We start from the raw sequence: 16,114 nt of genomic DNA, 5'->3' as shown, positions 1-16,114 counted from the left end.
TCACCCAGTCTCAAAGGTAGTGTATAATTAGAGTTCACAAATTGCTGACAAGTGATTAAGAGCATGGAGAAATTCACATGAACAGAGTGGAAACAATTGGGATTATTTTTCTTAGACTGCAGAAAAATAATGGAGGAATAATATAAGTATACAAAGTTCTAAAAGATGCCTAGAAAATAAATAGGAACTTCTGTTCTTCTATTAAAATGAAATGTAGTCTGCAAACAACATACTGAAAGACTCCAGTTAAAAATTGATCAAGCTTTGCTTGGATGGTAAAAGTTTGGTATAACCTCATTTAACATTTTAACAAATTCCTGTCTTTGGTATGTCTAGCCTTTAAATGGTGCTTTAAAATATCTTCTTATAAATGTACTTTTTTAGTTCAGTTAGCATGGCATCAGTTTGGAATTTAAACTCAGTCCATTGTTCCTGTAGCTGGCACAATTGGCAGAATTACGGAGACTGCTTTAAACTTCCTGGTGCAGGTTCTGCTCGCCTTCTGGTTGCATTGAGGTGGAATTCTACTCCATTTATGGTTTTATAGTTTCTAGGGTCAGAAGGGGCCTGAGCAGATCATCTAGTCCGACCCCCTGCCATGGCAGGAAAGAATACTGGGGTCAAATGACCCCAGCAAGATGTTCATCTAACCTCCTCTTAAACACCCCCAGGGTAGGAGCCTGCACCACTTCCCTTGGAAGCTGGTTCCAGACCCTAGCCGCCCTGCCTGTGAAGTAGCGCCTCCTGATATCTAACCTAAACCTACCCTCTGCCAGCTTGTGAGCGTTATTCCTGGTCACTCCTGGCGGTGCTCGGGGAAACAGTGACTCCCCCAATGCCTGCTGATCCCCCCTGACTAGTTTATAACAGGCCACAAGATCCCCCCATAGCCTTCTCTTTTGGAGGCTGAACAGGTTCAGGTCCCATAGCCTCTCCTCATAGGGCCTGCCCTGTTGTTCCCTGATCATACAAGTGGCCCTCCTCTGGACCCTCTCCATGCCGTTGACATCCCTCTTGAAGTGTGGCGCCCAGAACTGGACGCAATACTCCAGCTGCGGCCTGACCAGTGCGGCATAGAGGGGGAGGATCACCCCTTTGGACCTGCTCGAGATGCATCTATGGATGCATGCCAAGGTGCGGTTGGCCTTCCTAACTGCCTCTCCACACTGCCAGCCCATGTTCATCTTGGAGTCAATGATGACCCCCAGATCCCTTTCCGCCTCCATGCTGACAAGAGGGGAGTTCTCTAACCTGTAGGTATGGTGCCGGTTGTTCCTCCCGAGGTGCATCACCTTGCACTTGTCTGTGTTGAAACCCATCCCATTCTCGTCCGCCCACCCTTGTAACCTGTCTAGGTCTGATTGTAGCCTGTTGCATCCTTCCAATGTGCCCACGTCCCCCCACATCTTAGTGTCATCAGTAAATTTGAACAGGGTGCTTTTTACCCCCTCATCCAAATCACTGATGAAGATGTTGAACAGTGTGGACCCAAGGACCGAGCCCTGCGGAACCCCACTGCCCACGTCCTTCCAGGTTGAGAAGGACCCATCCACTACCACCCTCTGGGTGCGGCCCTCCAGCCAGTTGGCGACCCATTTAACTGTGTGGGTGTCTACACCATAGTCCCCCAGTTTCTTAATGAGAATGGGGTGAGAGACAGTGTCAAAAGCCTTCCGGAAGTCCAGGAAGATTATATCCACTGCTACCCTGCATCTAATGATCCAGTGATCTGATTGTAAAAGGCCACCAGGTTGGTCTGACAGGACCTGCCACTGATGAACCCATGTTAGTTGCCCCTAAGCATGCAGTCCCCCGCTGGCCTCTCCTGGATGTGTGCCAGCATAATTTTCTCGAACAGCTTGCCTAGGATCGAGGTAAGACTAACTGGCCTATAGTTTCCCGGGTCCTTCTTCCTCCCTTTTTTGAAGATGGGGACCACGTTGGCCCTCTTCTAGTCCTCCGGTACCTCACCAGAGCACCACGAGTGCTCGTAAAGTTGTGCCAGGGGACTTGCAATGACCTCGGCCAGTTCCTTTAGAACTCTAGGGTGGAGATCATCTGGACTGGCTGACTTGAATATGTCCAACCCCTCCGGAAGCTGCCTAACTAAATCCTCGCTAACTCGTGGCCCAGGTGTGCCTCCCCCGGGGCCCGAGGGGGGCCCAGCAGGGAGGTAGCTGTTCTGGTCCCTACTTAGGAAGACGGAGGCAAAGAAATCGTTAAACATGTTAGCTTTGCCGTCTGGTGTGACGACCAAGTTTCCCATGGTGTCCTGCAAGGGCCCCACATTACCCAGGACCTTCTTTTTACCCCCTATGTATTTAAAAAAGGACTTCTTATTGTCCTTAATCTGGGAAGCTAGCCCCAGTTCCATCTCTGCCTTGGCCTTCCTAACCACCCCCCTACATCCCCGAGCAACTACAGAATAGCCCTCCCTGGTGATGACCCCTTCTTTCCATTGGGTGTAAGCCTCCTTTTTAGCAAGGAGATATTCCTGGATGCTTTTGGTGAGCCACGGAGGCTTATGTGCTCTCCTGCTCCCTTTGATCCTCGTTGGGATTACCTTCCTTTGGGCTTGGAGGATCGTCTCCTTAAGGAGCGACCACTCTCCTTGGACACCTGTCTCCCCTCCCCTCCGGGACCTCAGCGCTTCTCCAACTATCCTCCTTAGCTCGTTGAAGTCTGCCCTCCTAAAATCTAGGGCCGCTGCCTTACTGCATGCTTTTGTCACCTTGCTCTGGATGGTGAATTCCAGCAGGCGATGATCACTGTCGCCCAGGTGGTCGAGCACCCGCAGCCCCCTCACCAGGTCATCACCCGTGGCCAGCACTAGGTCCAACAAGGCATCTCCCCTGGTGGGGCTGTGCACCTCCTGGGTTAGATGGAGGTCCTGCACTCTAGCCAAGAACCTACGTGAGCGTTCGGGCCTGGCTGACTCTCTTCTTCCCAGCATATGTCCGGGAAATTCAGGTCCCCTATGACTACCACATCCTTAGCCTTCGCTACCTCTGTGAGCTGACCCAAGAATTCCTGGTCAAGCTCTTTTCCCTGGTTGGGAGGTCTGTAGTAGACTCCCACCGTTAAGTCCCTTTCCCCTCAACTGCCTTGTACTCTAACCCAAAGCACTTCAGAGTGCCCCTCCCCTGACTCCTTGCTGATTTCCCCCCCCCCCCCCCCAAGACCAGAATAATACATGACTTAGGGAGTAATCCTACTTGGGGGGGCAAGGAGGGAGGGTCAGCGTCTCCAAATTAATCTTGCACCAAACAAATTTAACAAGTATTGCTGTCCCCTATGGGTGCATCCACACATGCAAGCATGTGCGCTTGCAGCAGCTCAAATAGAAGCAGTGCAAATTTGAGCCAGGGCTTTTTGCCTCAGTACACGTGCTTGGACATTTAATTTGCTCCTCAACAAAGTGCGTCAGTTGGGGAAAAATAACCCTGCCTGGCTCCTCCCGGATCTATAGCCAGGGGGACCTAGAGCCCAGGGCCAGCATCTGTGCTGTCCCCAGCAGTATAAAAAGCTGCCCTGTCCTGGCTCCAGTGGTATAAAAAGCTCTCTTGGCAAGTAGCTCAGGGTTACTCACTCTCAGGAGCTTCTGGGGCCCAACCAGTTGGTACCTGAGGACACTACCCTTTGTGCCAGCTAGACTGCTGAAGCAGCACTGAGAGTTTCCTGCACCCTTAACCCACTGCAGCAGCCTGACAGTGGGAGCTGCTGCCTGGCTGTGACCTGCTGCACACCTGCCAGACCTGGATGGGAACTACACAACCAGTAGGCATCTTCCCCTCTGGGTGAGCTTCCAGTGGGCTGTGGCTGCAGCACTGGTCTTTGTGTGGCACTACTGCCATGTGTGCCTCTGCCTAACCATCTGGGCAGCTATCACCCAGAAGATGTTGTGGGTGTGGTAGCCTGCTTTGAACTGTCAAAGCGTGTCCTCCTGGTCCCATTTGGCCAGGAGGTCAGCCACAGCCAGCAGCCAGATGCCAGCTCTGAGCAGGTAGGGTCCTGCCACTGGCCTCCCTAGCAGGAATTCTGGTGTTTCCTATCAGGAAAACTGAAAAATCCCTGATAAAAAAAATCCCAAAGTCACTCTGTAAAATACCCCAAACTCCATGGTCCTCCACAAGTAAAACAAAAGACCACAATAAAGAGAGAGAGAGAGTGAGGCAGAGACAGCAATCAGTTGGGCAATGTTTTATTGACATATCTAGAGTGTTAAAGCAGTGTGGAAGCCTACCAGTGTCTCTATCATAATAATAAAGTGAACTCTAAATACATGTTACATGAATACATAGTTTGCTACTCTCCCACAGGGGCTACGCACCCCCCCCCCGCAAGGCCCACATGCCCTGCCCCACCCCAGTCCCCTGATGGCTGGCCTCCCCATCCACATCCCCCACTTGCACCCCCAGGCCCCCATGGCTGCCCCCCCAACCCCAGGCACCATCACTTAAAATAAATAAATAAATAACTCCCCTCCCCCCCCGCCAAAAAGCCTCTATTTACCCTAGAAGCAGGGGCTGGGGTGGGCTCCGGGGCCTCTTGACAGAGCCCCCCACGCAGCACAGGGCAGCAATGGGCCAGAGGGCCCAGGCTGGGGCTTCTGGGGCTGTCACCATGCCCCATGCTGTGCAGGTGGGGCTCCAGTGGTAGAAATGGCTGCTGAACTGCTGGTAAGTTCCAGGGGGTGGGGATTGGGGGGGTTGGTATGGGCATGCTGGAGTGGGGGGGCAGTGATCAGGTGGGCTGGGCAGAGCGGTGCTGGGGAGTGGGCGGGGGGCCAGCAGGGCCCCCCCATAGTCCCCTCCTCCAGCACCCCCTGCCCATCACTTACTTACGAAACTGGAGTCCTGGTGCTGTGCTGTCTGGCCAGCCACGTGTTTGGCACCTGGGCAAGGGGCCAACCATACAGACGCTCTGGCAGCCTGAGCCTCCATGGAGGGCACAGTCCAGGACTGTGTCCTGCCCCGCTTTTTTAAATTTCAGGTTTTTTGGACCCTTGAATATCCAGGGGTCTAATTTTCTCCCCGTACTGCAAACTTGCAGTGCAGGGAACTTTTTTTCATTCCCACACGTGCGTCTTGCCCTGTCTCAAAGGGGTTTGAAACGGGGCAAGAGGCACATGCGTGTTCGTCTGGACATGCCCCAATTAAAAGAAGGCTTAAACATATTTTACCAGTTCTTAAAAGTACTATATGACAGTCAAGGTTGATTGGCCATGGGGAAAATAAAGAATATTACTGTTAAAAATATGATTTAACTCTAGCAGTATTAATTTGTAATGCTTTTAATTAATACCGTTAATTCTTTAAGCATACATAATTTTCCAAGAACATTGAAAAATATTTGAGAGAAATAATATAAGAGAAAACAAGTGCTTTTTGTACAATATAATAAACTGGTAGTATGTGTTTAGATCAGAATTGATTATTAAATGAACATTAGAGTTTCAGTAATTTCAATATAACTTTTCTCCAATATTTATGAGGTATTCAAGTCTTAAAAGTAAGATCTTTTCTACATTGACATTTCTTGATTCAGTTTTCTCCCCCAGTTGTTTCCTTTTCCTGCTAATATCACAGACAGTTTAGTCATACATGCTGAGCTCCAAATCTCAGAGCTGGCATCCTCAAGCCAGTTCTGTGCTTGCTGGTGCAAAGAGAGTGGCATTTTCCAGTTCTGTGTCTACCCTGATTTTTAATGATTGATTTGTTGGCAAAAATAGGAAAATTATGTTCACTCTTCCTTTGACATAATATGGGACCCACTAGCAGACAGTCTCTCTCTAGATGTTTCCTTTTCTCCCGGATGACGGAACAAGTCAAATGGTAAAAGCAGAATTCTTTAAAAAGTTCCATGTGTGCTGCTGTCTTCACAGCAGTGGAATGAAATACCTGTCACAGCTTCTGACAGTTTTCAAATGTATTTTCTGCCAGGGAAAGGGCTCAAGGTTAAAATAGCATGCCGTGGTTTATGCACAGGTAGGATTCTCTTCTTCAGCACTAAGGACAGTCCAGCTTGAGTTGTGACAAAGCAGAGTTTCTTTGAAATAAATAAAAAGGATTTATTTTTGTGCTTGTACAGTGCTGGGGACTCCTAGAAGTACAAGAGAATAATAATATTGCAATGCAAAGACTAGTAACAGGAAAATGAAGAATGGTTATCATAGAGTCATTGATTACAAGGTGTCAGACGTGATTTTTCATAACCTTTTCTTTTTACCAATAATATATTAAAAGTTTATTGCAAAAAGCCAAAGCTTTAGTTATGCATAGGCTAGTCCCCAAATGTGAATGTACTTAGTGTACCTCTACATATCGGAATAGTGACTGCTTTCATTCATGTAAATATACCTGAACTAGTTTTAAATAAGCAAGCTGTGGTACTACAGAACTTGGGAGCTGGCTGCAAAATCTGGTAAGCAGTTAAGTAGTGCAATTAGCCTGCACTGAGCTTCATGCTACCACAGCTATACTCTTAGCAGTACCCATCCCCAAGCTGTCTTGGTAAGAACTAATTTTGGTGCATCTGTCTGAGATGTGATCACAATACCAACTGCAGTGTAAATACACCTTTAAACAAAGACCCAACACATTCTCTTCTAAATTCCAAATGTAGATCATTTCCTAAGCAGCATGTCATCCACTAGGCTTCAGATCTATTCTAGATATTATCAAGCGCTTCCATTTATGATCTCCATGTTCAATTTGTGTTTTTCATAGTACTTGTATCATAAGTCTTGTGTTTTGCATTTGTAGTGAAAGTTAAGGAAAACTTAGCAGATTTGGATTTTGATATTCAAAATTATAGTATCCGTATGTAATCTGTTTCTAAGAACATCTCGTAAATTAAACCTGTATGTTCTTAAAGTTGAGCAACTTAGTTACATATGGTATAATGCTTTCATAGAGAACCTAATTTCCAACTGGATTTAAATTATTCATTTTCCAAAAGAAAAGTGTAATAAAAAGGAGTTTTAAGAGCTGTGAGCAAAGAGTTGTGTTTCGTTTGGCTTACAATAGCAGTGTTCCTGCCTATATAAATATTACAGTGAGGGGTGGGTCATGTTTTAGAATTCAATGTGGCTTTTTCTTTGACTTGTATACCTTTTTCTGTTTTTCAGTGTAAAGAAAGAATGAGGCCTGTCAAGGCAGCACTGAAGCAGCTAGACAGACCAGAGAAAGGCCTTTCAGAAAGGGAACAGCTGGAGCATACTAGACAGTGTTTGATCAAAATTGGGGATCACATCACTGAGTGTCTAAAAGAATACACAAATCCTGATCAAATTAAACAGTGGAGGAAGTAAGTCATTTTTATATTTCTTGTAAGTGAAATAAGAGAATGCATCATTACTTTTGTTGTTTAAAAACATTTCCGTACAGTTTTGCTAGTTTATGACTCGTATCTATTTTTTAACATTTTCAAATGCCACCTGAGGACTTGTAACAAAATAATTATAAATTTCCTGTGGACTTTGAAATTGGATTCTTAGCTGTTGACACGCTGGATTTGTCTGGTACTGTAAACTGTATTTGGCTAACTAGGTAGATTCTCTTTTTTCTCTCTTTCTCTTAAAAGCAAAAATGAAGTGAACAACAGAACAAATTCCTGAGTAATTAATATTAATTTGTAGATGCTCTGAGTGTTAACTTCTCAAAACCAAGGTAGCTTCTAAATATTATTCTTGATTATTTTTTTCATTTTCTGAGAGCCATTTTGAATTTTGTTTATTAAATTAGCATGATTTGATTAAGTTGCAGGAATTATTTTATTTTTGTGTTTATTGTAGTGCCATCTGGTAAATATGCTTTACAACTAATATATTTTAATATAAAGTAAAAATTAAGATGACTACCAGAAACAATTTCTGGAGATTGTTTTTGTACAGAGTTATAAACCAAAGATTTTATCGTAATTCTGCCAAGTTAAAAACAGGGGTAGTACTTTTCAGTTTATCTCAGAAGTATATATAGATAAATTTCTAAAGAAAACTAGTCAAGTTAGTTCTAGTCCAGTGAAAGGAAGACTTGGTATGTAATTCCAGATCTTCTAGAAATTTTACCTTGAATGCTGCAACTTCCCCAAAAGTAGTTGTTAGCCTACAAATGCCACTGCTGCGTTTATTTACTTTATTATTCCAGCATTTTATTAGGCTTTTAAATACAAATGTGAAAGTAAGATCCATTCCCCAGAATGCTTACCACCTAAGTAGACCTTTGTGTTCTAGTATTTAAGGTTATCCATCTGAGGTCATCAAACACCTTACTACCAGGAACTTTTTAGGAAATGTTACCAATCCAAGACACACAGATTATGCTTATAAGATGGTTTTATAATTACTCAGTAGCATTGCAAATTCCAGTCGACTTTTCACTGGACACAAAGACAAACTTCCTTATTTTGTATTAGATAAGCAGTAAATACCCATTTTTAGCTTTCCAACAATTATGCCTCTGCCTGCTGCTGAACATGAACAAAAAAAAAGTGCTTTACCTGAAGCAGTAGCATGTTAGTTTGACCTTTTTATGCAGCGTCTGTATAAATCGAATGCTTCAGCGGGACTTTTTGGCACTTTTATCGAAAGCTTATTCAATCAACTATTAGATAAAAGTACCAAAAAAAGGCTTAGTTAAAGCACCTTAATCTATACAGACGTTGGGCAAGCCAGGTCCGACTAACACAATGCTTCTTTGGGTATGTGCTGAGCTCAGCACAGGGGCACACCAATTTTAAAAAATCTATTTTATTTTTTTATTTTTTTATTTTAAATGTCTGTAAGCAGCTCCCGAGATTATATCCGAGTTGTCTCTACAGATACAAATGTCTAAATCATGGTTATATGGAATCAGTTTCAGGCAAAAAAAACAAAGTTTTGAAAAAACATCATATTTAGTAATGAACACGTGTTTCTGAACTTCAGACATTGGCCATAAATTTGGGCTGCCCTCATTATTTCCCCCAGATAGAAGATGTTAGTTCCAGACATGGTAATGCCACTACCGTGTACTCCCTGTCTTCCAAATTTTTCTCTCAGTAAAAACATTCTTCATTGCAGTCTTAGCTTATAAAGCTGATCAGGGGCACCAGCAAGAAAATTCCCTCTCCTCATTCCCTTGAATCAGTAGGGTTTCAGACTTGCTTTCCCACATAGGAGCACCTACTTAGTTTCTTTTCACCCACATAATGGAGAAGCAAAATGTCTTCAATAGAGTACAGGGTTTCTGACTAATCAAGAATTCTTCAAATCAAATCTACTTTTAAAACGAAAAACACACTGCCCCATCTTAGATTTCTTAAGTAGGTAGCTGCATTGGGGATCACATCACTGAGTGTCTAAAAGAATACACAGATCCCGATCAAATTAAACAATGGAGGAAGTAAGTAATTCTATATTTCTTGTAAGTGAAATAGGAGAATGTGTCATTACTGGGGCGGGGGGAGGGGTTGGACACGATGATCCTTCGGGGTCCCTTCTGACTCTACAATCTATGAATAAAAACAAAATGAATAACCTTTTAATATTTCAGGCTTTAGAACTTGAAAAAAATTATGCAAAAATTAAGTATTTTTTTGCTCAGTTATCATAACTATATGGCTGGTGGTAGGGCCTGCATTGGCTTGAGTGCACCAAGGTATCTCTGAGATAAAATAGCAGTGTATTAAGCTCATTCTATGAAGTGGCAAGAAGGAAAATCAGTGTAAAGAGGAATGCTGACCTCTTATTTCCCTTTTTCTAGAAACTTGTGGATTTTCGTATCTAAGTTTACAGAATTTGATGCCAGAAAGCTGCACAAACTGTATAAACATGCAATCAAAAAACGCCAAGAATCTCAGGTAGTGTATGGTCTCATATGTAGAAACATTCTGAAAAGAAGTTTTTGTAGGTATTGACATTATTCTATGAGGATAAAATCTTAATGGATTCTGATGTTATCTGGCTTAAGGGATAAATTTTTGTGTGTCGGTAGTAAACAAAGTCTTTTTCACAGTTGGAATATTTTTAACACGTAACTATTTGATGCAATTTTGAGATTTAACAATGCCATTTTTTTACTTATGTCTTTTAGCAACACAATGACCAGAATATTGGCAGCAATGTAAATACACATGTGATTAGAAATCCAGGTAAAAAGTCTTGCATGTACTAGTATGCCAGAGTGTTTTAGATGAGTGTATAAAATAGAAACAAACTATGTAATAATTGAAGCTTCCTAAAATTCCTATGGCACTAAGTTTCAACCTGCAAAGAGAGAGATTCACATGAGTCTCCAACCTGTACTTTGAGAGTTAGTAAAATCAATGACAAACTGAAATTCAAAGATAATTTTGGAATCCTTTTTCTTAAAATATATTTTAATCCATTATTGCATTTTCAAACACTTACTCATGCCATAAACATTTCATTGATTACAGTACGACTCTGTGCTCTCCTAACAGTTTTGCCAAAATTACACTGCTAAAGGCAAATTTGACCCTTTCTGTTTGAAACTGCTCTGTCCTGGAGTCAAAATGAACTTCCTTCCCTTGATTTTTACATCTTACCTAACTCCTCTCCCTCACACCTTTACATTTCTGGCCTTGTTTTGTTTGACTTGCCTGTCATCTCACATTTCACTCGTATTTGCTCCCTGTATCTTTCGGCTGGTTCACATTTAAATCACAATGGGTGCATCTACATATCCCTTTTTCTGTGGTGCTGACTAATTAGCTCCATGGCATCATCTGTGTGCGCCTGTATTAGGGTGCAGTGAATTAATTAACTCTTCTCTAGGATAGTACAGTCCAGGACAAATACTGTCCTACAGCAGAGTAGTTGCATGCACCAAAATGCACGTGTAATAGTGACCATGGCTGGCTCAGGCACAAGGATGCTACAATGCAGGGGCTGCCTTCCAGCTAGTCCTGCACTGTAGGACCCTCATGCTCCAGCCAGTTCCTCCACAGAACACTGAGCTGTGGCAGAGCAGCCCTAGGCTGGTCCCCTCAGACACCATGCAAGCCCAGGGCTGCTCCACCTGGCACAACATGCTGTGGTCCTGGGCAAGTGTGTAGACACTGCGCCCAAGAGAAATAAACTCTAGTGTGAACTGCACTGTGGTTTATTGCTGTGCACTAATTGCATGTGTAGATGCACCCAATATTTCTTTCATACAGAGTTAAATCTTACAGGTTGAAATGCATTTCAGTTGGAAATGGTGTAACATATGACATTCCCCTACACAAAAAAGCACAGTTCAACATTGTTCTCTACTTCTATTAAACAGATGTTGAACGATTGAAAGAGAATACAAACCATGATGACAGCAGCAGGGACAGTTATTCTTCTGACAGACATTTGTCACAGTATCATGATCATCACAAAGACAGACATCAGGGAGATGCTTACAAAAAAAGTGACTCTAGGAAAAGACCCTATTCTGCCTTCAGCAATGGGAAAGATCACAGGGATTGGGATCACTACAAACAGGATAACAGGTAAGTTTTGTCCTCAATCCATTGAAAAGCTTTCGGCTTCTTTTCTCCCATATTTGTCATGTTTGTTTCTGGGGAATTATTACATGAATTTTAGTTGAGTCTGCAGCTTATGTCTAATAAATTTGGTTTTAGCCATATTGTAGACATATAGTGAATTTATATATTCACATAAGATATTGTAGAAATATAGATAAGTTCAAATTCAGTGGATTCATATAGAATCTTACCGAGTGTGCCGCCTTACCTTTCCTGACCTAATTCCCAAGATCTTCACCCTTCTTAATGTTTAAGTTCCTCTTGATGCGCAGCTTTTTCCATCCTATATACAGGATCTCTTGTCTGATTGACAGTGTTGTGTGTGTGTATACTTATGTTATCCTCATTTTGCAAAGATGTAGCTAGTCACCATTTTGAAACTAGTTATTTTGGGCTCAAACCTGGAATACAGAAGTTATTGTTTCATATATCCACACATCAGAATCCATCAATATGAATTCCGCTCTTGACTGTGTCTTTCTCTGTGCCATTGTTTGGGCAGTGATATTATCCAGTGATACTATATCATTTCTTTTGGAAAAACACTGACCACGTTGTATATGATATTACACATCTACAGTAACTAGTAAGATGGGTAATAAGTTGGTTACAAGGGGTGGAAAGCCCATTTATCAGGTAAAGAGGGAATACTCTGAGCCTAAAAATGTTTTAAGACCAGATGGCTGACCATGGAAACGATGCATTAAAGATGCTATTTCTAATTAGGCAATTGATTTAGAAAAAAGTTTTAGTAAAAGGACAGAGATGAGGATTGCTTTGCAATTATAATTAATGATGATTTTTCAGTAATAAGATGTCAACTAAAATATGTTGAGGCATGATTTTGTGGAACAAAAGTCACCAAACGTTTTGGAAATTCTGCTTTGGAATGCTTATTTTTGTTTGGTGGAATCTATAAAAAAAAAAAAAAAAAAAAAGCCTATATTTTATTTTACTTCTGACAACCATGGTGCTTCTGACAAACACCACATAAAGAAATGCAAGTTTTTGAGCACAAAGTATCTTTCTGTGTAATACAGAATGTAAAAAGAAAAAGCTCTTGATATAATTTTAATGGCTTGATTCCATTTTAGTTCTTACTTATTACCAAAATCATAATTTTATCTTTCAGATACTACAGTGATAGTAAACATAGAAAGCTGGATGACCACAGGAGTAGAGATCACAGGTCAAATCTGGAAGGAAATTTAAAGGACAGCCGGTCTCATTCCGATCATCGTTCCCATTCAGACCACAGAATACACTCGGATCACCGATCCACTGCAGATTATGGCCATCATAAATCGTCCAGGGATTATAGGTACCACTCAGACTGGCAAATGGACCATAGAGCTTCCAGTAGTGGCCCTAGGTCACCACTAGATCAGAGGTCTCCTTATGGCTCAAGATCTCCCTTAGGACACAGATCTCCATTTGAACACTCATCCGACCACAAAAGTACACCAGAACATACATGGAGTAGCCGGAAAACATAACAAAGACTGACATTTTCTGGACCTTCTTTTAGCCATATACAGTAAACTAACACAGTAATTGCCTTACATGACTTGAAAGATATGGACTGGATATACTATCAGTAGCAGTATTGTTACTTCTTTCCAGGATGCAAGGTCTATTATCCCAACAGAAGAAAAAAATATTTTTGTATTTAAAAGTTTATGCTGCACTGTGCTGCAAATGTTGTGGCACTTTTTTTTAAGAAATGGAAGATGTTTACTTTTACAGGGACCTCAACACTGCCCCATTCAGACTGGATCTTATTATTAAAACTCTTCATGTCAAAGTGGTTTTAGGCTGAACACAGTTTAAATTATGTTTGTAAATGAACTTTTACACACTGACCTGTGATCATGTTTCAGGAAGGAATGAGGAGTTTGTTGTTTTCTTAGTAAAGAACTCTCAAGGACTTTGTTCACTTTCCAAAGCTACTTGTTTACATTGTACACTGCGACCACCTTGCCGCTTTTCATCACAAGCTTGAATATTTAAATTCTGTACCTATAACTGTAAAATAGCCAGGATTTCTCCTGTTTGTGATCAAATGTAATGCCTTTTTACAAAAAAACGGCTGTAAATTATTGTAAATTAATTAAATGAGCTTTTTTCCCCTCTCAGGCTTTTTTTGACTATTCCTTTCCCCTCCAACTCAGGCCTTCTTGTCACAAGTATGAAACAAAAATCAGTGTATTACACTTTTTAATAAAGTATCTTGATGGAATCGCTGTTCAGAATGTAAAAATGGGGAAAGGGAACATTTTATTCCATTTAGTGCTCCCTTTTTTTATTGGATACTTCTATTAGATACATGTTTTATTTTTTTTTCTATTAAAAACTGTCAGTGTTGTGATTGCTGTAATGAAATGGTGAGAAATATACAACTAAACTGTGCTCTGAAACGTTTTTCAGGTGCATTGGTTTTAAAAGAAGGACTGTTCACTACATGAACACTTCAGAATCCAAATCAGCCAAAATTTACTGTAAATCCATTTGTTTTTCCTTTTCAACTTGGGCAATAATGTCAAATGTGCTATGCAGCCAGTTAATATTTTAGAAGATTTGAATGACTTTATTAATAGAAATTGTTACAATGCACACTGATTGTACATAGATAACTTCTATCTGACAAATTAAATTTAACTAAAAGGATATATATGGGCTCTTTTTTTCTGATGATGTTCTCCTATGGTATTCTTCCTTCATACCTTAAACATAAAAATGTTTCATCTCTTTAAAAAGTTGTGCTAAATTATAGAAAGTTTATACAAATTGAGAATATATTGTGAAATATGCTACTTTAAGGAGATCTGGACAAAAGGGATAATACAATTTTAAAAATGACTGATTTGCTGGAATACTTCAAATGATATGTTTTAGGCTACTTATGTTTTTTTCTTTACTTATCATAAGATTTGTGAGGTCACATGATTTAAACAGAATCTCCTTTTTTGTTTAATCTATTTTGCATTTTTTTCAGTCCTTGTCTAATTTTTTTTCCTTTTTTTGACCATGTCAACTTTATAGTAATTATTTGTAATGTCATAGATCCTGTACTTGTATGAATGGTCATTATAAGCAGGAGAAAAAAGAAAAGATATAGAGGTAAATTTTTTTTTTAAGTTGAACCTTAAGGGGAAAATTATTTTTTCTGGAGATTCAAAGTGAAATAAAACCTGCTGTAAGACCTGCCTGACTTTCCTACAACATGATAAATTTTGAAAAAATAGGTGTTATCCAGAAAATTTCTGTTCATCTGTTGTTTAGGGAGAATAAAATACCTCAGAATATTTGAATCTAATTTGCTAACTGTAAAATAGAAAAACCTAAGAACGATAAAATCTGGTTTGCTAACTCTGAAATACTTTGTGGATGACATGGACTTTCCTTCCATTAAATTTTGCACTAACATCAAATATATAAAGCTATTCAATTACTTCTCTATTCAAAGTTATGTTAATTGTTTCTACTTTCTAACTGTATAATTTTTTTTAATGTATTGAAAAATTCTAAAGTTGAATTCAAGGTTCCTAAATGAATCCTGCTGTAAATGCATGCTCTTAAAATATTACATGTTTCGCATGACAGATTATAACATGCTAGACGTTAAGCCACTTTATCCCTAGACAGAAGTGGTGGAACAGCCATGAAGTGGCCCTCTACTAGGATCTCTTGAGCGTATATTACCCGCTTACAGAAACAGGACATTGGCTGTCACGGTTTCACTGCTTTACCTGTGTCAGGTAGGGTGTCATGTCTTGTGTTGTTAAGGTTAACAGTAGTTTTATGAAGTGTTTAGATTATGGATTGTGTAAAATGGTTTGGATAAAGATGATCCTGCCTAAGGGACTGGATGATGGACTCTGGAGGTCCCTTCCAGCCCTACTTTTCTATGATTCTGATTCCTTGTGGTATAGAAGTATCCCAAAATAATTTTGACATGGGACAGTTGGCACAACTTGTTGAACAGTACTTGTACAATGTGCAAAACATCACATGTCTGCCAGGAGTCTATGTGTTTTGGTGTGTTTGGTATACCCTAACTCTACCCAACAACCAGAGAATAAAAATGGAGACGCTTCAAGCACCCATTCATTTTTTTTTTCAGTGTCATTCTGCTTGCCTTCCTGTCTTGGTAGTTTGGCAAATTAGTAGCTGGTGTAGTTTGTTAGGTTTTGATTCATTTTACTTAACCTCATTGGATATTTCAAACTTTGTTTCCCTTTTACTTTTGCTTAGGTCTTACAAATCATGTTCGGTAGAGACCAGCACTATAGGCTTTAAAATCTGCCTTACCTGTGAGACTGTTTTAATTGGTAATGATAAATACTATATCATTTAAGGAGTCCTAGATTTCTTCTAAGCGTGTTATCTGTAGTTCATTTTCTGAATGTCAGCAGTGGTACCAATCTAAGGGTTTTTCCTAATGGAAAGCTTTTGTGAAAAGGTACTTTGAAGTGTACCATCTAATCAGCACTCTCTTCATGTTACAAAGCTGGTGCGGTCAAATAAATGACCTAGAAGTACCATTTGGGGCAGTAAGAAATCTATCGACTCTTAAAAACTCATGCAATTTAGCAAA

At 40.8% G+C, this 16,114-nt stretch overlaps 1 protein-coding gene across 1 annotated transcript in view; it reads left to right on the top strand.

Moving 5' to 3' along the window:
• The window catches only part of CHD1 (chromodomain helicase DNA binding protein 1), a 93,482-nt gene extending 78,043 nt beyond the window's left edge, over positions 1-15,439 (top strand). The window contains exons 33-37 of the mRNA XM_090038329.1: positions 7,130-7,308; positions 9,744-9,840; positions 10,074-10,131; positions 11,271-11,481; positions 12,650-15,439. Coding sequence (XP_089894455.1) covers positions 7,130-7,308; positions 9,744-9,840; positions 10,074-10,131; positions 11,271-11,481; positions 12,650-13,013 — 909 coding nt within the window. The 3' untranslated portion in view covers positions 13,014-15,439. The remainder of the gene's footprint in view (positions 1-7,129; positions 7,309-9,743; positions 9,841-10,073; positions 10,132-11,270; positions 11,482-12,649) is intronic.
• Positions 15,440-16,114: the final 675 nt, after the last annotated feature.

This window comes from Crocodylus siamensis, chromosome 3, assembly GCF_052110815.1.
Source record: "Crocodylus siamensis isolate JL-2025a chromosome 3, ASM5211081v1, whole genome shotgun sequence".
In the NCBI taxonomy this organism is placed as follows: domain Eukaryota; kingdom Metazoa; phylum Chordata; order Crocodylia; family Crocodylidae; genus Crocodylus; species Crocodylus siamensis.
This window is presented reverse-complemented; position numbering and strand designations above follow the sequence as displayed.